The following is a 22,714-nucleotide window of genomic DNA, read 5'->3' as shown; positions in this document are numbered from 1 at the left end:
TTTTGTTTGTTTACAAAAAGCAGAATGACAAGATGTGACTCTCCAATGTGAAAAACATTTGTTGGGGCAAACTTTCAGGCCTTCTTTATACATCCCAAGGAAGCAAATATGGGCTCTTTCCTTCCCTGCCTTTTGTTTTGTTTTTAACTTTGCAGGGCAAAGTTAGTTTTGTAAAAGATAGTTTTTACAAATTTTAAGTTTGGTCTCATGCTGTCTCTTAAATAATATTAGTTTTTGTCACACTGACTTGTAGTGGAAATAAAACGTGGTGATTAGGTTGTCCCCTTCTGTGATGAAAGCCATGGGAAGAAACTATTTGCAAAGAAATCCTTGTGGAGATTTTTCCCACAGCATCCTGTCAGGAGCAGTGTTTTCTCCCCAAACCCATAGAAAAGTATCATGCAGCCTGATGGATTTCCCCAAGTTTTTCACAGTTGTAGGGCGACGTGGGGGGCCAGGACTGTCTGCTTGGAGGCCCTGAACCTCTTCAGGATCTCTGGTCCCTGGCAGCCTGCAGAAAAGTTAATACAGTCCTGCATACCCCATGTCAGTCAACAAGGTGTTAACAATAGTAAAATTTGGCCCCAAATAAAGATTTCAGAATTTGGCTACTATAAGTGATTGGAGCTATATTAACTTTTTGGGCATCTTCTGTAGGGCTGGATGGAAGATGATGTGCATCAGTCCTCCTCTGTGCCCTTGAACAGCCCTGTCTCTTCTTACCAGCAGTCCCTGCAATAACTATCTTGAACAGGTTAGATAAACATCTGTCAGGTATGGTCTAGGTGTACTTAATTCTGCCTCAGCACAGTGGGGTGGAGATGACCATCCCTTCCAGCCCTATGTTTCTATGATTCAGTTTCCCTGGCTATGCAGTGCCCCAAAGGATGGGGAGAAGTGGCATGTAAACAGAACCAAAGCTTCACACACCAGTCAGCAGAGCGTGCTAGCCATGCAGCAGACAGATGAGTTCTCTAAACCCACGTAAGAATATAGCAGAGAGAACATTCCCCTTATACGGCATAGAGCTTGTTCCAGTTTGCTGTGCATCATCTTATCCCCAATAAAGGGATGCACCTAGATGGCCCTTTGTATGTTAAAGTTGGGGCTAGATTCTGATCTCAGAAACATCAGTGTGAATGGGGAGTAACTTCACCACAGTTAAGTATATTGGCTCTGCCACCCAAGTAACTTTGGAGGAGTAAGTCTGTATTAACACCAGTGTAAGTGTACCTCTACACTTGAGCTAGAGGTGTAATTTCCAGCTCAGGTAGATATATGCACGCTAGCTTTGATTGTACTAGCATGCTAAAACTAGAAGTGTAGATGCAGAGGTGTGGGCAAAGAGATGGGCTAGCCACACAAGTAAGTACCTAGGGTTCCATGCAGGATTGTACTCAGGGCAGCTAGTCCATCCTATCACCTGCGCTGCTGTGGCCACACTTCTGCTTTAAGTGTACTAGCTGGATCAAAGCTAGTGTGCGTACTTCCACCCAAGCTAGAAATCGCACTTCCAGCTCCAGACATACCTTAAATGAGATCAGACTCTGACTCATGGTGTTTAAATAGAGGGCTTTGTTACAAGGCTGGAGTATACTCATTCTCATCCTCCTGAATAGATAATTTTTCTGTTAGCAATTCCCCAGCAAATAATTCTGAGCTTCTGAGTCCACCAATGAAGCTTGAGAACCACCAATGGCAGGTGGTTAAGTGAAAGGCCTTCAGGGATTTCCCTAGAAAATATGCTTCTGTTAAAGAAATCTTAAATTAACACTGAAGAGGCCTGTGTACTTTGATTTTAATTTTAGATATTTATGTGAAATCAGAGCAGTACGTTACATTTTTTACTACTGAGAAATCTTTACTCTCGACCTTGTGATGTATACAGTTTTCCTAATCCTCTGAAAGCCTTTAATGCAAAGCAATACTTTGATGTGAAAACAAAAAGTCAGAAGTCAATACCTATTTGGAAACATCACTCTTCACTAACACTTGGAAGAGTTGTAGACAAAGGAAGTGCCAATATTAAACCAACAGCCCTTTAAAATTTTCTACTAATAAAAAAACAAACACAAAAACCGAAGTATCAGTCAATCAGATCAAATCTGTGGTTTGGGCTCTTTAAATGAAAAGATGTCAATCCCACTTACCATATTTAACTGTCTAATGTTTTGTTTCTATTTTACTTGCTATCCATTGCTTTAAAAGTATCAAGAGAGGGCACATGGTTATTCATGCACTTCAGAGATTTTATATAATACAATCATTTGCAAAGGTTCCCTATCGGGGCACAGCCTGTCCTGAGCACTCCAATCTAGTCAAAATCTACACAGGACTCATCTCACCTCCCACTTAAAAGTATGGGTAAGAGCAGGTTAATTTCCCTCTTGACACCTATTTGTGATTTCCCTGGTAAGTTGCAACCTCCGGGGGGGGACCAATGGCCAGATTCTGTTCTCAGTGACATCCATTCAGTGTCACTGATTTATAAATAAACTTGTTCAGCGAAGATGCAAAAAGTTTAAGGAAGCAAATTGTCATACAGTTTTTAAGATTCCGTAGCTTCCATAATATGCATCCTTTATAGAACTTGTTCTCTCACTGTGCCTAACGCCATTGGCATGAATGGTAGTTACGCTGGCTTGTCAAATTTCAGAATATACTCTTTTAATATATGTTAATATACATGAACCATGACAATGCACCTGAAATCAGATTGACTAGTTCATTTGTGACAGGTTTCAGAGTAACAGCCGTGTTAGTCTGTATTCGCAAAAAGAAAAGGAGTCCTTGTGGCACCTTAGAGACTAACCAATTTATTTGAGCATGAGCTTTCGTGAGCTACAGCTCACTTCATCGGATGCATACCGTGGAAACTGCAGCAGACTTTATATACACACAGAGAATATGAAACAATACCTCCTCCCACCCCACTGTCCTGCTGGTAATAGCTTATCTAAAGTGATCATCAAGTTGGGCCATTTCCAGCACAAATCCAGGTTTTCTCACCCTCCACCCCCCCACACAAATTCACTCTCCTGCAGGTGGAGGGTGAGAAAACCTGGATTTGTGCTGGAAATGGCCCAACTTGATGATCACTTTAGATAAGCTATTACCAGCAGGACAGTGGGGTGGGAGGAGGTATTGTTTCATATTCTCTGTGTGTATTATAAAGTCTGCTGCAGTTTCCACGGTATGCATCCGATGAAGTGAGCTGTAGCTCACGAAAGCTCATGCTCAAATAAATTGGTTAGTCTCTAAGGTGCCACAAGTACTCCTTTTCTTTTTAGTTAATTTGTGAACTCAAAGCAGTGATTCTCTGGAGGAGCCACTGGGGGTCTTTGTTAAAAGTTTGCCACCAAATGGAAGAGATTCTTTGGGTGAGTTCCCTACCTTTAATGAAGTTCATTCACCTTGTCTTTAGTGGTGATTTTATGGCAAAATTACTCCTGCCATAGATGTTGCCCTCTTACTTAGGTGTGGTTCTGAGAAAGTGATACTGTTTACATGGAAATTAATAGTATCTTCAGTCCTGCACCTCTGGGAAATAGGGTTAATCACAGGGAAATTTTGTGGGAGTCCTACACTAAAATATTGTTGTATCACTAACTCAATGGAAATAATAACACAGGTATTTTAATCTGATATGAGAGATAATGTCAGGCAGACCTCCTGAACCTATGCAGATTCCAATTAATTTCAAAGGGATGTCCACAGGCATAGGACTCCATTTGTATAGAACAAACTTCAGGATTGGGACTTAGAATGGTCAGTATGTTGATTACAAATTGTAATTGTAGCAATACAAGAATATTGAGAGTTCTGGAGATGAATTTCAAATGTGGAATCTGGTTTCATTATTTTTGATAAAAGTTGGCTTAATATTAGTATCGGGGGTGGCCGGGTTAGTCGGTATCCACAAAAACAGCAAGGAGTCCGGTGGCACCTTTAAAGACTAATAGATTTATTTGAGCATAAGCTTTTGTGGGTAAAAACCCCACTTCTTCAGATGCATTTTCACTCCATGCATCTGAAGAAGTGGGGTTTTTACCCACAAAAGCTTATGCTCAAATAAATCTGTTAGTCTTTAAAGGTGCCACCAGACTCCTTGTTGTTCTTAATATTAGTGTTACTTGAAACGTTGTTTGTGATTGTGAAATAGGCAAATGGTGTCTGTGGAGGATTGTTTCTTGTAAAACAAAGATCCATCCTGGAACGGACACGTACCTTGGGGTGGATATTCATCTTTCTTCAAGCATGCTGGGGCTTGAGAGAGTCAATGGGTCTATGGACACACTGACCATGGCGCTAAGCGCAGGGAGACAACAACGGAAAGTACTTTTAGATAATGTGTCAGTTTCCTTAAACAACTGCCTGTAACTAAGTCTTGGCCACTTAGGGTATATATACCCTGCATGTCCGCAGACTCATGCTAGTGAAGCTCTCACTAGTGTGCTAGAAATAGCTGAGTAGATGACCCTTTGGCATTGGCAAGGCCTCCCCCACCCAGTCTTCAGAGCCCAATCTGCAATGTCTACACACCTACTTTTAGCATGTTAGCTGAAGCCCTGCTAGAACAAGTCTGTGGACGTGGGCTGGGAGGCTCACTCCCAAATACAGGGTAGACCTACCCATAGGAGCCTTTTTTGTAGTGGCCTGCCAGATTTTATTTTATTTCTAATTTAATAAAAATGTTTATTTAACTAGCTTTGATTTTCTTGTGTCTTTTTTTCCCTATGCTATCAATAAAACCTGATCTAATTTGTAATGACTGGAATTGGGTGTGGTGACAAATTCAAGACCGTGCCAGGTGGAGCACCTCAGAGATAGAACGTGAAGTCTGACTACCAGGGAGGCTGAAGGCTTGTCTACATTTGAAGTGCCAAATGTCTATATTGTAGTCTATATATCTACAATATGAACGTTACCTATGCCAATAGGAGGGGTTCTCCCACCGGCATAGATAATCCATCTCCCTGAGAGGCAGTAGCTAGGTTGATAAAAGAGTTCTTCTGTTGACCTAGCGTATCTATATGGGGGCATAGGTCAGCTTTACTATATCGCTCAGGGTTGTGGATTTTTCACATCTCTGAGCAATGTAGTTGGGTCGGTCTAATTTTTTAGTGTAGATCAGCCCTGGGTCAGGAGTAGCATAACAATGTATGCACTTACTCAAAGGTAACAGGTTGTGATCTCTGTCACCCAATAGTACCAAAAAAGGGCTTGTGTAAACCATCAGATTCATAGGGAGAACTGAACCTCTCTACACTCAGAAAACATCCCAGAAACATTTAAAATAGTAACAAAAATGAAAAGGTGTATGCTTTAAAAGGTTTAGTAATGAAGAAATACATAAATGAGTTAAGATTCTTAATCATTATTGGCTTGATTCACCTAGTGGCTTCAACTCTTCTACTGGTTTCAGTGAAAATTGAGTATTCAACAATTCTCAGAATCCATCCTTTCACACATGTGGGTAGATATAAACTTCACATTGACTTAAATGCAGTTTTAAAACAATCAGTGCTCATTGGTATGAGAAGTTAAGCACATTGCATTTATTTTTTTAAAATTTAAAATGTATTGATCAAAAACATCCTGTGGTGGGGATATTGTCAACCCTTCCCCCATTCCAAAAACATAAAGGCCAAACTTAAAAAAATAAGATGTCTGAGGCAAACCTATGGTTATATACTTAGGTTGAGTTTCATTTTACTTGCACAAAGCCCAAGCGTTCAGGCTCTATGGAAATAGAATATAAAGCAGTTAGGGAGGGAAAAAAAAAAAAACACATGAAGAGCACAGTGTGGATGATCTGCTGCTGATGTGGCAGCTATTCCTCTGTATCAGTTTTGCAGGGTACTGGGGCTACTGGAACACTGCAAGCTCACCTCCCTTGTTCATCCCCATTATAGCTAATGCAGAGACTCTGGCAACAGGGTGTAGGAGATGCCCTCAACCTGAGGAGTTCTCATTCAGCCCTTAAGAGGGGGGTTAGATTTTAGAAGGCCTGCCACTTGCCATAAGTTGTATTTGTCAATTTCACTATTGTTGTGATAGGATGAAAGCATCAGCAAATGGCTAGCTAGGCAGCTGGTTGTAGGAAATGCCTGCAAAATCTTATACATGGACCTCGAGCCTCCTAATAAAAAGTGGATCCAAAAGACTGTTTATTATGCAATGGACAAGAAGATTAAATTTCTCATTTTAGTTCTTGGATAATCTCTTTATCAGCCCCCTCTTGGCACCATCTAATACGCTGACACGTGGAACACAGATTTCACAGCACTATGTAAAATCCTATAAACGCTTATGCATATGACTATCTTTACACAGCTAAGTAGTCCCTCTGATGCTGATCCTGAGCCAAAGCCCAGCGAAATCAAGCCCTCCATGCAGAAAGTTAAGAACATGTATGTGTTTTTAGCATTATAGTCAAAAATTTTGACGCACCTGTGAAAGACACTTTGTGTGTTTGGAAAGTTCTGTAATCACAATAAGACTATTTCATTATGTCACAAGCTTAATTTTTTCTCAGTGATACTTGTAACACAAAGCAAATATGAAATATCATCTAAGTTTTAGAAATGCTGGATTTCTAGATTTAATTATTTTAGGAAAGCATATAGGACTAAATCTTAGTTTGATAAAACTCAATAAGAATTTTTGCCATTGACATCAATGGGACCAGGTTCTCCCCCATAAAGCAGTCATATTCTTCCCTTCAAACTGCTTCCTTGACAAAAAGCCAGTGATATGGCTTTTGATAATGGAAGCTATTTATACTGGGGGTAGTGTCTAAAGGCTCCAGTTGAGGATCAAGATCCCACGGTGCTAGGCACTCTACATACATAAAGTAAGAATACAGTTTCTAACTCAAAAATTTTACAATCTAAACATATGAGACGGATTTTCGGAAGCTTTGTATGCCTTTTTAATAAAAGAAAATACAGTCACGACTGAGGCATATTTAATTTTACTTTGTAACAGCCTACCCATGAATCCTTGCACGTGTACATTTTCTACTCATTGGGTGAAATTGTGAGCTTACTGAAACCCATGGAAAAACTCTCATTGATTTCACTGAGGCTAGGATTTCATCTATCAAGTTTGTATGTATGTTTCATATTCTGTCAGTGAAGTGTGATTTCTGTGGGCTGCATTCTCGTGTGCTGCAGCAGATTCTTTTTGTTTGCAAACTAAACTGAAATTAGCATTAGTAAAACATTCTGCTCTACTAACCATTGTCTTGGGTCATAGAATCATAGAATATCAGGGTTGGAAGGGACCCCAGAAGGTCATCTAGTCCAACCCCCTGCTCGAAGCAGGACCAATTCCCATAAATAAATAAATCATCCCAGCCAGGGCTTTGTCAAGCCTGACCTTAAAAACCTCTAAGGAAGGAGATTCTACCACCTCCCTAGGTAACGCATTCCAGTGTTTCACCACCCTCTTAGTGAAAAAGTTTTTCCTAATATCCAATCTAAACCTCCCCCACTGCAACTTGAGACCATTACTCCTCGTTCTGTCATCTGCTACCATTGAGAACAGTCTAGAGCCATCCTCTTTGGAACCCCCTTTCAGGTAGTTGAAAGCAGCTATCAAATCCCCCCTCATTCTTCTCTTCTGCAGGCTAAACAATCCCAGCTCCCTCAGCCTCTCCTCATAAGTCATGTGTTCTAGACCCCTAATCATTTTTGTTGCCCTTCGCTGGACTCTCTCCAATTTATCCACATCCTTCTTGTAGTGTGGGGCCCAAAACTGGACACAGTACTCCAGATGAGGCCTCACCAATGTCGAATAGAGGGGAACGATCACGTGGTCACTAATCCAGCTCCCATTGAACACATTGGAAAGACTTAAGAATAACCAGATCAGGGCCTTCTGACTCCAATCAGCAGCCCTCTACATAACCAGAATGCTGTGTGTAGTTACCAGGGAGCAAAGAAGTTTCAGAAAGGGGAACTCTGCATCTCCGTCCCTCTCACAGAGCTGAGGGTCCACACCAATCTCTCTGTTGCAGTAGGGGATTAGTTGGGATGGTAGTAATATGGCCAGTGTGTCCACCAGAGGGTTGGATATGCTAGACAATATGTAGGGTGAGTTACAGCAGGCCTTTGTAGGCTACTTCAGCGCTATGGGCACTGCCTCCCAATCCTGGGGGAGAATGCCATTTCCTGACTCAGCTCAACACATGCATAGTTCCCAACTTTTATTCACTTTCAGTCTTTTGTTCCTTGTATTTAAAGTTTTTGTGGCATTTTAAAGTGTAGGGAGATGTTCAGCTCTCTCTGTAGCTCCTGCCAGCATTTTTGTCACTGTTCAGCTATTGCGATTGCATCTTGTGTTACCCTTTAGTAAATGCATTGGTTGTTACGCCTCTCCCGATATCAGACTTCAGGTTCTTTCTCGGGGTGGCCACCCTGAATTTATACCCAATTTATGTTTCTGCATCCAGTTCCAGTTAGCACAAATTAAACCAGATTTTACTTGGCAGAATTATCCTTCAGGATACATATGCTAGGAAAGACCTCTTCAGGAACAGTTTTTTGGTTCTCAGGCTGAGACAACATTCAGTCTAATCTCCCAACAGCACCCACGAAATAGTGTGCGAAAAGAAATAAAGCCTCCTGCAGAAGTTGAAAGAATAGTTGTAGAGAAACTGAGAGCAACTAATTCTGAATCAGAGGAGAAATTAACTTGCAGAGCTTAGTCACAGTCTAGATCCCAGTTGAAGAGAAGATAAAGAATTACTCACTGAATGACTTGAATCTGAAATCACACCAGAGATTGTCATGTGATGCGTACTAACAAAGCCAAAAATTATTCCAGGGTGCAAAATCTAGGGGGCTAGAGGAAAAGAGAGTTAAACTACTCTAATCTCCTTCTAAAAAACTCAAATTTTCAGGTTCCAAAATCAAAACAATCTCACTGTCTCCAACAATTTAACTCCTTTTAATTTCTAAATATCTAATATTGTTGCACCTTGTAGTGAAATGAAGACTCACCACTGTGGCGCCTCCTGCTGGTCGTCTTGGGAATTAGCTCTCCAGCCTCCAGAGCACCCTCTGCTGGTTGGTGGCTCGCCTGCCTCATGGCTCCCATATCCCTCCTGGGCTCCAGTGCCTTTGGAGTTCTGCCCCCACACACTGGGTCTCCCCTCCCCGGGGAATCATAGAATATCAAGGTTGGAAGGGACCTCAGGAGTTCATCTAGTCCAACCCCCTGCTCAAAGCAGGACCAATCCCCAACTAAATCATCCCAGCCAAGGCTTTGTCAAACCTGACCTTAAAAACTTCTAAGGAAGGAGATTCCACCACCTCCCTGGGTAACGCATTCCAGTTCTTCACCACCCTCCTAGTGAAAAAGTTTTTCCTAATATCCAACCTAAACCTTTCCCACTGCAACTTGAGACCATTACTCCTTGTTCTGTCATCTGCTACCACTGAGAACAGTCTAGATCCATCCTCTTTGGAACCCCCTTTCAGGTAGTTAAAAGCAACTATCAAATCCCCCCTCATTCTTCTCTTCCTCAGACTAAACAATCCCAGTTCCCTCAGCCTCTCCTCATAAGTCATGTGTTCCAGTCCCCTAATCATTTTTGTTGCCCTCCGCTGGATGCTTTCCAATTTTTCCACGTTCTCCTCGTAGTATGGGGCCCAAAACTGGACACAGTACACCAGATGAGGCCTCACCAATGCAGAATAGAGGGGAACAATCATGTCCCTCGATCTGCTGGCAGTGCCCCTACTTATACATCCCAAAATGCCATTGGCCTTCTTGGCAACAAGGGCACACTGTTGACTCATATGCAGCTTCTCATCCACTATAACCCCTAGGTCCTTTTCTGCAGAACTGCTGCCTAGCCGTTCGGTCCCTAGTCTGTAGCAGTGCATGGGGTTCTTCCGTCCTAAGTGCAGGACTCTGCACTTGTCCTTGTTTAACCTCATCAGATTTCTTTTGGCCCAATCGTCTAATTTGTCTAGGTCCCTCTGTATCCTATCCTTATCCTCCAGCATATCTACCTCTCCTCCCAGTTTAGTGTCATCTGCAAACTTGCTGAGGGTGCAATCCACGCCACCCTCCAGATCATTAATGAAAATATTGAACAAAACCGCCCCCAGGACTGATCCTTGGGACACTCCGCTTGATACCAGCTGCCAACTAGACATGGAGCGATTGAGCCCGACTATCTAGCCAGCTTTCTGTCCACCTTATAGTCCATTCATCCAGCCCATACTTCTTTAACTTGCTGGCAAGAATACTGTGGGAGACCGTGTCAAAAGCCTTGCTAAAGTCAAGGAATAACATGTTCACTGCTTTCCCGTCATCCACAGAGTTTTCTCTTCATAGAAGTCAATTAGATTAGTCAGGCATGACTTGCCCTTGGTGAATCCATGCTGACTGTTCCTGATCACTTTCCTCTCCAAGTGCTTCAAACTTGATTTCTTGAGGACCTGCTCCATGATTTTTCCAGGGACTGAGGTCAGGCTGACTGGCTTGTAGTTCCGTGGAGCCTCCTCCTTCCCTTTTTTAAAGATGGGCACTACATTAGCTTTTTTCCAGTCGTCCGGGACCTCTCCCAATCACCATGAGTTTTCAAAGATAATGGCCAATGGCTCTGCAATCATATCCGCCATCTCCTTTAGCACTCTCAGATGCAAAGCATCCAGATCCATGGACTTGTGCTCGTCCAGCTTTTCTAAATAGTCCCGAACCACTTCTTTCGCCACAGAGGGCTGGTCACCTCCTCCCCATGCTGTGCTGCCCAGTGCAGTAGTCTGGGAGCTGACCTTGTTTGTGAAGACAGAGGCAAAAAAAGCATTGAGTACATTAGCTTTTTCCACATCCTCTGTCACTAGGTTGCCTCCCTCATTCAGCAAGGGGCCCACACTTTCCTTGACTCTTGTCTTGTTGCTAACATACCTGAAGAAATCCTTCTTGTTCTTAACATCTCTTGCTAGCTGCAACTCCACGTGTGTTTTGGCCTTCCTGATTTCACTCCTGAATGCCTGAGCAATATTTTTATACTCTTCCCTAGTCATTTGTCCAGTCTTCCACTTCTTGTAAGCTTCTTTTTTGTGTTTAAGATCAGCAAGGATTTCACTGTTAAGCCAAGCTGGTCGCCTGCCATATTTAATATTCTTTCTACACATCGGGATGGTTTGTCCCTGTAACCTCAATAAGGATTCTTTAAAATATTGACATCCCAAGATGGAGTCCAGCTCCAGGTGAGGTATAACAAATATACCAGGTGAGCAGCCTCACCAATGTTGTGAATCTCGACTGATCTGTCTGAGGCCCTGGAAATATCATGGTTTGTTCTAGGGGAGCTAAGCTTCTCCTAAGGCCTTAGCCCAAGAGAGGCGCTGGGAGTCTACAGTGGTGCGCTTAAGGGATCACAGAGGGGGAATACAGGTGCAGTTCCACTGAACTGTGCACACACTGTAGACATGTGTGTTTGGAAAAGATATCTAATACATTTTAGAGTATAGGACATGGAGCTGAAGGCTATTACTGTAAAGGTTTCTAGGCACAGAATTACCTCTTTCACTTTATAAATATAAATGGCGTTATTTTGATATATCCTTGCTTTAAGACATTACCTGAAACCTTTTTGATGCTCCTACATGATCTGAGGCCTAACAGAGCAGAGGTACTCCAGGAGAGACAAAGTTTCACCCTAATACTGCTGGTTTCAGCATTATTGGCCTGATCCTATACCCGTCTGAGTCAATAGAAGGCTCCCATTGACTTATTGTTGAACCAAGAGGTGATCACTTATGCATAAGAAAAAGAGAATTCTTGCTTGCTTCCTTGCTTTCTTAAAATAAAGGTTTGCAAAGATCCTAACCTTATTTAATTTTCTAATTATAAAATATTTGTATACCTTATAGACTGTGGGTAAAATTTTCAAAAGCACCTAAATGACTTGCAATGAGGGTGGATAAAAAGTGATTTTTTTGATAAAATGCTTTTTGAGGAAAAAACTTATCTAAAGATAGTTTTAATTAAGATACACTATAGCTCAAAGATATCTCATCATGGAGTAGGAATTATAAATTCTAATTCTATAGTATGAGACAATATATTCATGTAATGTTTAAGAAAAGTTTTGTAAATGAGTTCCAATAGTTTATGGATTAGGGACCCAATCTTATGGGGCTCTGGGGGCTTCTGTATAGATTAGTTAGGTTAATCTTTCTATCTACCCAGCGGGACTCAGTACTCCGTCTAGAAGATACCATCACAGATGCTTAGTTTTGCAGTTCTCAAACTGTGGGTTTTTGTCTCCAGAGATAACATGCTAGTTAACAGCAAAAATGTTTTTAAATAAATAAATAATGTATAGAGGTGAGAAATAATAGACCTCAACCCTATTATCTCTATGCAAATTTGTGTACACAGAGTAAATCCCTTACCTCTCTCTAAAAATGAAAAGTTTCAAAAAGTTCAATGAATAGAAGATTGTTGGGGGTGGAATAGATCTGGACAAGGAGAAGTCTGGAGATAAATGTGAGAAGAGAGGAACAGGCAGTAGAAACAAAAGTGAAAGTGTTTGAGCAGCATATTCCAGAAGTCTTGAGGTCTTTCTGAGTGTAGCCTTCACTGATCTGTGATCTACCATACCATTCTCTCACTAGAAGGGAAAAGCTATAATGGCAGCAGTCCGTAAAAGAGACCCAGTTTGGGAATATTTTAATGAAGTTCCTCTACCTGTGGGTAAGACAGGCATGCGTGCAAAATGCAAACAGTGCAACAAAGAAATGCAAGGCCTGCTTGCCCAAATGAAACAACATCGTGAGAAGCGTTCCGTCTCAGGAGGAAGCTGCGCTGAAGATGAAAGGAACATGTCTGAACATGCAGGATCTTCAGGTTGGTAAACTTTTTTATTTCATACCTCTTTCTTAAGGACTGCCTGTCTTCCTTCTGGACTATTCTTGAATTCTCATGTTTGAGTAAAAAATGTAGTTGTTACTCTATGGTACTATCATTTTAGATGCAGTTGTGATAAAAAATAAATAGCTGAAATAGGCAGATCTTCCTTTTACAATTTCACCTTTAAAGTAGTACTGAGTGTCAGTGATTACAATGAGTAATACTAAATGAGCAGTATGGTAATAATAATTAAATAACTGCATTGACTTATTTTGTTTAGGAGAATCCATCCTCAACAAACAGGATTCTGAAGACTATAAACCTTCAAGATCAGCATCATTTTCTATAGTTTCAGAGTTATATGCCAATGATAGTGTTTCAGTCACATCATGTATGTCACATAGCCACAGCATATCACCTGTAGCAAAAAGAAAAGATCTCCATTATCTAGAAACAACCATAGATAAGTTTGTGATAAGAACCAGCAGATTACAAAAAGAGGCAATTGATGAAAAAATTGCCCGGTTTGTTTATGCAACAAATTTTCCTTTCCATATGATGGAGAACCCACACTTCATTAACATGGTTCAGTCATTAAGACCAGGATACAGTCCACCCAAGAGAGCAGATGTCATAGGCCAAATTGCTGGATAAAGTGTATGAAAGAGAAATTGAGCAGTGTGCAAAATGTCTAGAGAGTGAAATTATTAACCTGAGTCTTGATGGGTGGAGCAATGTCCACAATGATCCTGTTTTATGTGCTTGTGTGACGACAGAAGAAGGGAATGTCTTCCTTACAGAAACAATTGATACATCAGGAAATGCTCACACAGCAGAATACTTACAAGAAGTTGCAGTAAAAACTATAACAAACTATGGAAAAAAATTCAAATGTGTAGTATGCAGCTTGGTCACAGACAATGCTCCAAATGTATCCAAGATGAGAAGAAATTATTTAGAAGAGAGTCCAAAGCTAATAACCTACAGTTGCAGTGTTCATTTGATACACCTCCTAGCCAAAGACTTCAGTGTTCCAGAAATAAAGGCTAATGTTGTTGAAATTGCAAAATACTTCCATAACAACCACTTTGCATCAGCTGCTCTTAAAAAAGTGGGAGGAACCAAGCTAACTCTCCCACAAGACATGCGATGGAACTCAGTAGTGGAATGTTTTGAGCACTATATCAAGAACTGGCCTAATCTGATGGCAGTTTGTGAACAAAATCATGAAAAAATAGATGACACTTTCACAACCAAAGTTCTCAACGTTGGGCTGAAGAGAAGTGTTGAACACATGCTGAGTACCCTGAAGCCTATTTCTGTAGCCTTGAACAAAATGCAGGGAAATAGCTGTTTTATTGCTTATGCTGTTGAAATTTGGAAGGAACTGGGTGAGATCTTAAAAAGAGAAATCTGCAATGACAGAGTTAAATTACAAGCATTAAAAAAACAAATGGGACAAGCCCTATCTGCAGCTCATTTTCTTGCAGATATTCTCAGTACTTGGTACCAGGGTCAAACCTTAACTGCTGAAGAAGAGGAGTTGGTTATGACATGGACATCCAGCAATCATCCCTCCATAATGTCAACTCTAATAAACTTCAGAGCTAAGGGTGAACCATTCAAGAAATATATGTTTGCTGATGATGTTTTAAAGAAAGTCACACCTGTGAACTGGTGGAAGTCACTTAAGCACTTGGATTCAGAGACTGTTGAAGTGATAATCTCACTTTTAACAGCAGTAGCTTCTTCAGTCATTGTAGAAAGACTATTTTCTTCCTTTGGACTAATTCATTCCAAATCAAGAAATGGTTTGGGACCTGAAAAAGCAGAAAAACTTGTTTTTCCTTTTGCAGATTATGAACAAACAGGAAAATGAAGGTGAAGACGACTGAGTTAGCTGCAGAAGCCAATATTTTAAGTTTTTCATGTTGATTTGGCTGACACAGTCGATTTAATTTTTGTTTTGTTATTTTTTAAATTCATTTAACTATTTTAGTTAAAAACAATTTTAATAAAAACAAACCTGATTTAAAAAAACCTTGAATGTTTAACTAAATTCAAAAATTCATATGCTTGTTTTGTTAAAATATTATATGTTTGCTGTTGAAGAAAAAAGCCAGAAAACATAACGTGTGTGTGTGTGTGTGTGTGTGTTTGTTTGTTTGTTTGTTAAATAAAACTATTTAAATGTCTGTCTGATGATGTTCTCCTCCTCATACATCATGGCAAGAAAATCCTCCAAATAGTAATGATTAACCTGTTGAATTGGAAGTAGTTCACCCAATGACTTCATAAATATCTGCTTCAATTACCTTTGAATGATTGTTTGGTTATTTCATTTACCATTTTCTGATATAGCTGTAAAACTAATCTGAAAAGTTTTCAAAATAAATCACTTAAAAAATTTGTAGTGTGTACCTTCTAAAAATGAAGTCTACATCTATCTCTGAGTTCTGAAGAATATGTATTAAGGTTATAACAACCAAAAAGAATGCACTTTTATGTAAAAATATATGATTAAATTGAGTCTTCCTGACTAGTGATTTAGATCAAATCCACCCTGCCTTGCAATATCAGACTGTTACTTGTTTTTTATATTTTGAAGTTTGTTTTGGGTGTGGTTGTATAAACTGTACCTTAATGCTACTAAACAGATGCAGAATGAATAATATTAACTATATCATTTATTTGACAGATCTGTTTGAACTTTGGAAATGGACTTCACCTAGAGGTAGGCAATGGTTGAGAAATAACTACAATGTCCATGTGCAGAAAAGGTTTTCTGAGCAAACAGTAAACAAGAAAAGACCACTTTACTTATAACTGGTAAATAGCTTGAGTTGCTTTGATGTAGACACAACACAAAAGTCATATCTACTGCTTACTGCAGAAATATAATTGAATAGGCCTAGTCCTAAACCCATCAACATTAATGCTATTTTCCATTGGGAGAAAAGTTCCCTAGAATATTATGATTGTGATGAATCAACTTTGAGATTCTCTGAGTTAATGGTAGTGACTGTTAGTTTCTGGCTGGTATCAAGGTAAGAGTCACAAGGGGGACTTAGGCACTGCACCACCACCATCTTTTATGCAGTTTTAGGTATGCACAGAGCATTCCTACTGCACCAGGCCCTGAAAGCAAGACAGTGGAGGAACACCTAGTCTGAGAGTCCCAGTGGGGCTTAGGCACGAGTAAGGAACCAAACTTCTCAGCAGTGTCGAGTTAGGGAGCTGTCTTCATGCTCAGCAACCAAAATTTAGGAACCTCTGGGACTTTAATGGAGGAAACGTAGGTACCTAAGGAGTTTAAGCACCTCCAGGAATAGGCAGCAGCTAAGCAGTGGTTTTGTGAATGCCAGTGGTGCCTGTATGTTGGATTTAGGCATCTAGCTGCCATTTTAGGCACCTAAGACTCTGTCATGAATCCCATCCCAAATCTGAATCTGGATACTGAGAGCCGCTGCACTGAGTAAGCCAGGCAGTTGGAGAGAACAGGTGGGTTTCCATGGGAAAGAGGATAAGGTAGTGGAAGCAAGTAGTTCGCAAGTCTCTGGGGTTGACAAGGTTATAACATAAGGGTGGATGACAAAGAGCCAGTGGGAGGATGGATGTGAGGCTCTATGGACAGGGTGGAAGGAGCAGTAAAGAGAGAAGATGGAGGTCATTTGATGGGGGTGAGGGAGGTTTGAGGGGAAGGCAAACAAGGAAATGTGAGAGGCCTCAGCTCTTTAAAATGGACTGCATAGATAACTTTCTCCTCTGATCTGATAGCTACCACTTTAATTCACACCCATTCTGAGAGATTTGACTAATTCCCAGTTGTCACATAATTTATGTTTGTTTATTTTAAACCTGGCCTTTTTAAGTGAGTGTTTAAAAGAAACAGACACATTTCCTTCTTACGTGGGTTTTCAGGGAAGAGTCTGACCCTTACCATTAAAATAAAGCATACTTATTAGGAAAAAAAATCTACAGTAAAATCAGAGTGTAAATTTAAACAATCAGCTCGTTTAATTAAAATTACATGTGAAAAATGGCATCCAGAAGTTCTAGGCACAGCAGTGGTCAATTGAGAAGAGTGTTAGTGTTTAATGGCTAAAATGTAATGTTGGAATTTAAACCTGCTTTTTTCTTAGGTTTTTAATCAAGCTGCCAAAAATGATAATCTGTCTAATCAGAATAGTAAAATCAGAGAAAAGCGGGAATGGGTTGTTCCACCTGCTATGATTTCAGAAGAGGATGACAATTTGAAGATTAATCCAATTGCTAAAGTAAGTCAGAGAACAGCTGAAACACAGTAAGATGGGGAAACATTATTGAAAGTACATTGTTGCATGTAAAATATAGCTGGGGCCTACTCTAAACACACACACACTGTTAAAACCACCCTCCAATTCTTTAATCCAGCAATTTAAAGAAAATGTTACCTTGGCAATGATCCCCAAAATGGAATTTTGAGCATGAATGCTTTGCAGGATTAGGCCAACAGTAACTGTTACTCTTATGCCTTACAAAATTGGGGTTTTCTTCACCAATGTATCTGTTCAACAATGAATAATACGTAATAAATAACTAAAAATCAAACAAATGTAACCGTTGCTGTAGGTTCTACACAACATCTGAACAACTTTATCTGTGCAGTACTTAATATATGTATCAAGTTCCTTTATTTTACAGTGTTTCTTTAAGAGTGTTTTTTTTCTTTTAAAAAAAAAATGGTGTCTGTGGACACTGTTTAATGTTGGTTGGCCTCAATTTTTACCTAATTTTTTTTCTTCTTAGTTCACAAGGTTTATACTCACATTACCTGTAAAAAAAAACTCTGTTAAAAGAATGTTAACATTACAAAGTCAATCACTGCAAGTTAGGAAATGCCAGAAGTAAGGTTGCTTGTGCAACCTTAATTTGCCCCTCCTGCCTTCTGTGTATGCATTATGATACAGTGTTTAATTATCTGATCAAATAGTATTTTTTGCACATGACCCAGCCTCATTCAGTGCATAGGAAGGTTGGTGCTTTATTAATGAACTGTGTGTGTGTGTGTCCCTACTCATTATTAAATATGTGGCCTCAGGTCTTATTTACTGCACACTGTTCAAACTCTGATCTGAAGAAGGAATTTTTAATTTTCCTTTGGACTTTTATATGGTGCTCATCACTGGAGTATCTGAGTGCTTCACAAACAGATTGATTAATCTATCTTCATAACCCTCTGTGAGGTGTTTGTGTGGAGGGGTGATATCCCCATTTTACAGATGGGCTGCAGAGGCACAGAGAGATTAAAATCAAAAGTATTCATGTTTTGGGTGCTCCACTTAAGATGCGTAAGACCTAATTTTTCAAAGTACTTAATAGGAGTTGATTGCTATATAATACTGACTTCAGTTACAGCTGTCAGTGCTCAGCACTGCTGCAAATCAGAATTCACAGTGTCAAGTTGGGCACTCCAGAAAATGAGGAATGCACAGTTAGTGGCCACGAGTGAAAAACTTGTTTTAGGTGACTTGCTTAGCATCACATAGGAAGTCTGTGGCAGAAGGAAGAGCAGAATCCAGTTCTCCAGGGCAACATCCAACTGCCTTATCCATGAGATCCTCAATTCTTTTCCTGCAGTTCCCTGCCTCATTCACTACGCACTTTTCAACTTCCACAACAAATGAGGAAGCAGTTCTACAGCCTACTTCTCTACCCTGAGTCATCCTTAGAGCAGGTCTGTCTTATTCATTGAATGAGGCAGTGGTCCTATGGAAAAAATATGATAATGTAATTAAATACTGTCATAATGCGTACACTCGGGGAGCATTTTCTGACTTCTGAGTGCTTGACTTTGCAGCCTTAGCATGTAATTTCTTAGGTTTTTAAAAAAGCAAACATCCAAAACAGAAATTCCATCATGTGGTATAATGGCAACAGCAGGATTGGAATCTTTAGATCCACTTGCACAGTTCTCAGGCACTTGAGCTAAAGGAGTAACTGATAGCAATAATAGTTTTTCATCCTGTGTGTGGATCAGAACAACAAGGGAATGAAATGCACATTTGACAGTGGCATTCACAGATATCTGCTAACAGCAGAGGACTGGTAAGATTCATCAATCTTGGATTCCATTTCGGTCTCTGGAGGGAGGTGTGCTGTGGTAAATGTAGACCCTTCTTCTTGTTTCCTTCCCTCCCCACTGGTGTCCTGTCTAGTCAAACTTTTCTCTTTCCCACCCCAACCATGTCCTTATCCCAGTCTCCACTTATCAGGTTTCGCATCCCAAGCCCTTTGCTCAGTCACTATTGTCTCCCACTCCAGGCTCCCCATCCGAGTCCCAGTCTCCACCTCTCCTCCCAGTCTGTCTTCTTGCCCAGCCAGTTCCAGATCTTCCCCTGTTTCCCAGTTTTTTCATCTGATCTTAGTGTTTTCCCACGCCCACCAACTGGCTTCCAGTCATCCCCTCACCAGCTCTGAGTCTTCTTGACCAAGAAGTCCCAATCTTCCTGCCTCCTCCCCCCACACCCAGGCTCCCTGCCTTGCCAGTGCCAGCAGGGAATGGTCATTGAAAGCACAGGAAAGCCAGGCTCTCTTCTCTGTTACAGTGCCCAGCATGATCCCAGCCCGGAGTATAAATTACAAGGGAAGTCTGACTTTGCTCTTTTAGCGCTGGGCTATCAGAACATGCTCAGTCATTCTGTGGTGATGGCACATGGTAATACTCCACCATACATAGGAACCATGAGAGGATGAAACATGCACATTAAGTCTGGAATCTTCAGAAGATTCAGCTACTAAACTCTAAGAAGTGTCTACTGAGCATAGGCATGAACTGATGTTTTTCAAAGGCTTTTCACTTGGCCAAATTTAGACAGATTTTCATAAGAACTGCAAAAGGCATATTCTTGACATAAAAACAACCCTTCATATCAAATTTTATGCCCCTGGTCCATACCATGAGGGCACTAGATCTATTCAAAAATGCATCCTTAGAACATTTTAAATATTGCAAAATACTTTTCCCAACCATGTTCTCAGAAATGGCTGAACTGTTTTGGCGGAAACTTTCAAAAAAAATTCAGCCTGATGAAAACACCCAGCATGAAGAATTTTAGCCAAATGGTTTAAGTTTTGGCAAAGCTATAGCAATTGAAAAGAGGATCTTATAATAGGAAGTGTTGGGCAATCTTAATAATAGACGGTGCTGTCAGCCCTGCCTATAATGACATAAAGCAAATGTTTTAGGACCAGATTGTATAATTTGCATTGTAGGTGCAGCTCTGAGAGGAATTATGTCTCAGGCCTGGTCTACAGTGGGGGGGCGAGCGAGCTAAGTCGGTCTGAGTTACGCAGCTTCAGCTATGAAAATAGCATAGCTGAAGTCAACGTACTTAGAGCTGCTTACCATGGTGTCTTGACTGCTGACGCTTCCCCATCGACTCCGCCTGCGCGTCTTGCTCCGGTGGAGTACCAGAGTAGACGGAAGAGCGCTCGGCGGTCGATTTATCGCGTCTTCACTACATGTGATAAATCGACCCCTGCTGGATCGATCGCTCCAGAGGTAAGGGTAGACATGCCCTCAGGAGGCTCCCAGATACACAGCAAAGTGCACAAAATTGCTACAATCCTAATGATGGTACAGTACGTTCACTGTGGCATACCCAATTGGTACTGAGAATCACTACAGAGTGGTGGGGGACGCCGTGATTTTCCTCTTCCACACCCCCTTTGGTGTGGTTTGTGCTTCTCAGGTATGGTAGGAAGGAATAGTATCTGCACTCTGTCTTTGCACAAGACATGTGAGGTTTGAGCTCCTTGCATCCTTCACTACCTCTTTGCACCTAAAGAAGGGACAGGCAAAAGCTAGCCCTTAATTTTGTAGTTAGTTAGTTATTGTAAAAATATGAGTAACATCTTTTCTTGTCCTTTTTTAAACATTTTTCCTGAAAATTAAAGCGAATGCAGCGTAGCTTCCTCTACATAGTAAGGGCATGTACTACTACATACAAATATATATCTTGCTTGTTGTCCATAGTATGTTTCTATATGTTTTTTTAAAGAACTTCCATTTACTGAGTGCAATTAACTCTGTTGTGTTCCTGTTAGATAAGTTCTGATCATGCAGACGATCCAGGAGTGGTAATTACTTACTCAATTTCTGGCCAAGGAGTGACCGATGGTTTGTTTGTTATCAATGGAAAAACTGGAGAACTGAACATAACAAGAAGAGTTGACCGAGAAAAAACTCCAATGTTCAGTGTAAGTTGAATTAGTGGGCTATAACTTTCTTTTTTCTATATGTGCTCTCTCTTTAACTTTTCAAATTAATTACCATCTTTTTGTTTTAATGTCTCTTGACTTTTTCTCCAATGCAAAGTGATAATTAACAATTTCTATCAACATGGATATTCCTATTTTCCCGTTATTTATTTGTCTATTTCAGCTTAAAGGTCATGCACATGATCAGAATGGGAAAGAAGCGGAAGAGCCAATAGACCTGAGAATTAAAGTTAAGGATATAAATGACAATTACCCAGTGTTTTCAGAGGAAGTTTTTATTGGCTCTGTTGAAGAGTTAAGTGAATCAGGTAAAATACTATTTTTCTAATTGTATTAACATATTAAATAATGGTGCTATGTGGTCACTTAACCTCTCCTGTCGTTACTTTTTTATAACAGTCCTGTATGGTATGCTTTTCATCACTTCCTACCTAGAGCAGTATATTTGATTTTACTTATTCTCTCAGGAAAAAGACTCTTGAAAGTAAACAGACACAAACTTTTTTAGTGACAGTTAAGGTTGCATCGGGACACACCCTACCAACTCAAAACCTGAAAAGCATGGAAATAATTTAAAGGAAAAGTCTCCTGCATTCCTTATCACTTCATATAGCCCATAGCACTCTTAACACTACATAAGGCTTTCATGTCCATGTCCAACAGATACTGAAAAGCAATAGGGACTCTTGCTTCATTAAGCCTGCAGTGTAGCACAAAACCTTTCCCGTGACCACAGACACTTTTGTATCAGCAGATAGCACTGTCATTCTGTCTGGAGTGGTTCACAACTGTGAGTGCCAACCTCAGAGCAGACTGTCAAAAAGCAGGGCAGACACCGCAAACGGATTGGATTGAAATTAGATTTCACAACTCCATAACAAATGTGAGCTCCTGAAACACTGTAACAGTCTTACCATAGAGTTACAGACACTCCAGTCTATCTTTCCATCCAGCTTGCCTGGGTGGCAAGATAGACTGGTGATAGTTCGTTGCTGTACACCAAAGATCACAAAAGATTCAGGTTGCTTCCAGTCCTAAGAGACCAGTCACTTACTCCAGATCAATTTGTACCTCAGATCTCACCCCAAAGACAATGCTTGTAGCTGATCCTATAGTAAATCAAACTGACACATGATAATGTGGGCTGTGGAAAGGCGTCAGGACATTCAAGTGGCGATTTGGGAGGGTGGCTGAAGAGCAAGTAGGCAGGGGAACTCCACGCACCCCTGTGATGCTGCAGCTGGACTCCTCATGAGCATTGCCTAGCCCAGCATATACAGCTAGGCAAGTAGGTAAATGGTCACTGCGTCTGAGATTACCCGTATCCAGTGACCACAAAACCCTATAAGGAGTGTGTGGGATTGCAGCCCCATTCCGGTTCAGCTTTCAGGAGTGGATCACATACCCTCATTCCCATTTCAGTTCATCAAGCAAAGCATATTCACTTGCATGTTTAACTGTGGTTTAGAGAGGAATATTTCACCCCTACCAAATGCTGGCCTCATCCAAAGCCCATTGAAGTCAATTACAGTCTGTCTGTTGACTTCAGTGGTTTCAAATCAGGCCTCTGGGA

General features: G+C 40.6%; 1 protein-coding gene across 1 annotated transcript in view; it reads left to right on the top strand.

Annotated features, from left to right (window-relative positions):
- The window catches only part of DSG2 (desmoglein 2), a 41,365-nt gene that overhangs the window by 2,094 nt on the left and 16,557 nt on the right, over positions 1-22,714 (top strand). Inside the window, exons 2-6 of the mRNA XM_077808688.1 lie at positions 11,600-11,701; positions 15,578-15,613; positions 17,022-17,156; positions 20,968-21,120; positions 21,305-21,449. Coding sequence (XP_077664814.1) covers positions 11,600-11,701; positions 15,578-15,613; positions 17,022-17,156; positions 20,968-21,120; positions 21,305-21,449 — 571 coding nt within the window. The remainder of the gene's footprint in view (positions 1-11,599; positions 11,702-15,577; positions 15,614-17,021; positions 17,157-20,967; positions 21,121-21,304; positions 21,450-22,714) is intronic.

Source organism: Eretmochelys imbricata, chromosome 2, assembly GCF_965152235.1.
Source record: "Eretmochelys imbricata isolate rEreImb1 chromosome 2, rEreImb1.hap1, whole genome shotgun sequence".
Lineage (NCBI taxonomy): Eukaryota > Metazoa > Chordata > Testudines > Cheloniidae > Eretmochelys > Eretmochelys imbricata.
Note: the sequence above shows the minus strand (reverse complement) of the source record. Positions and strands in the feature narration are given on the sequence as shown.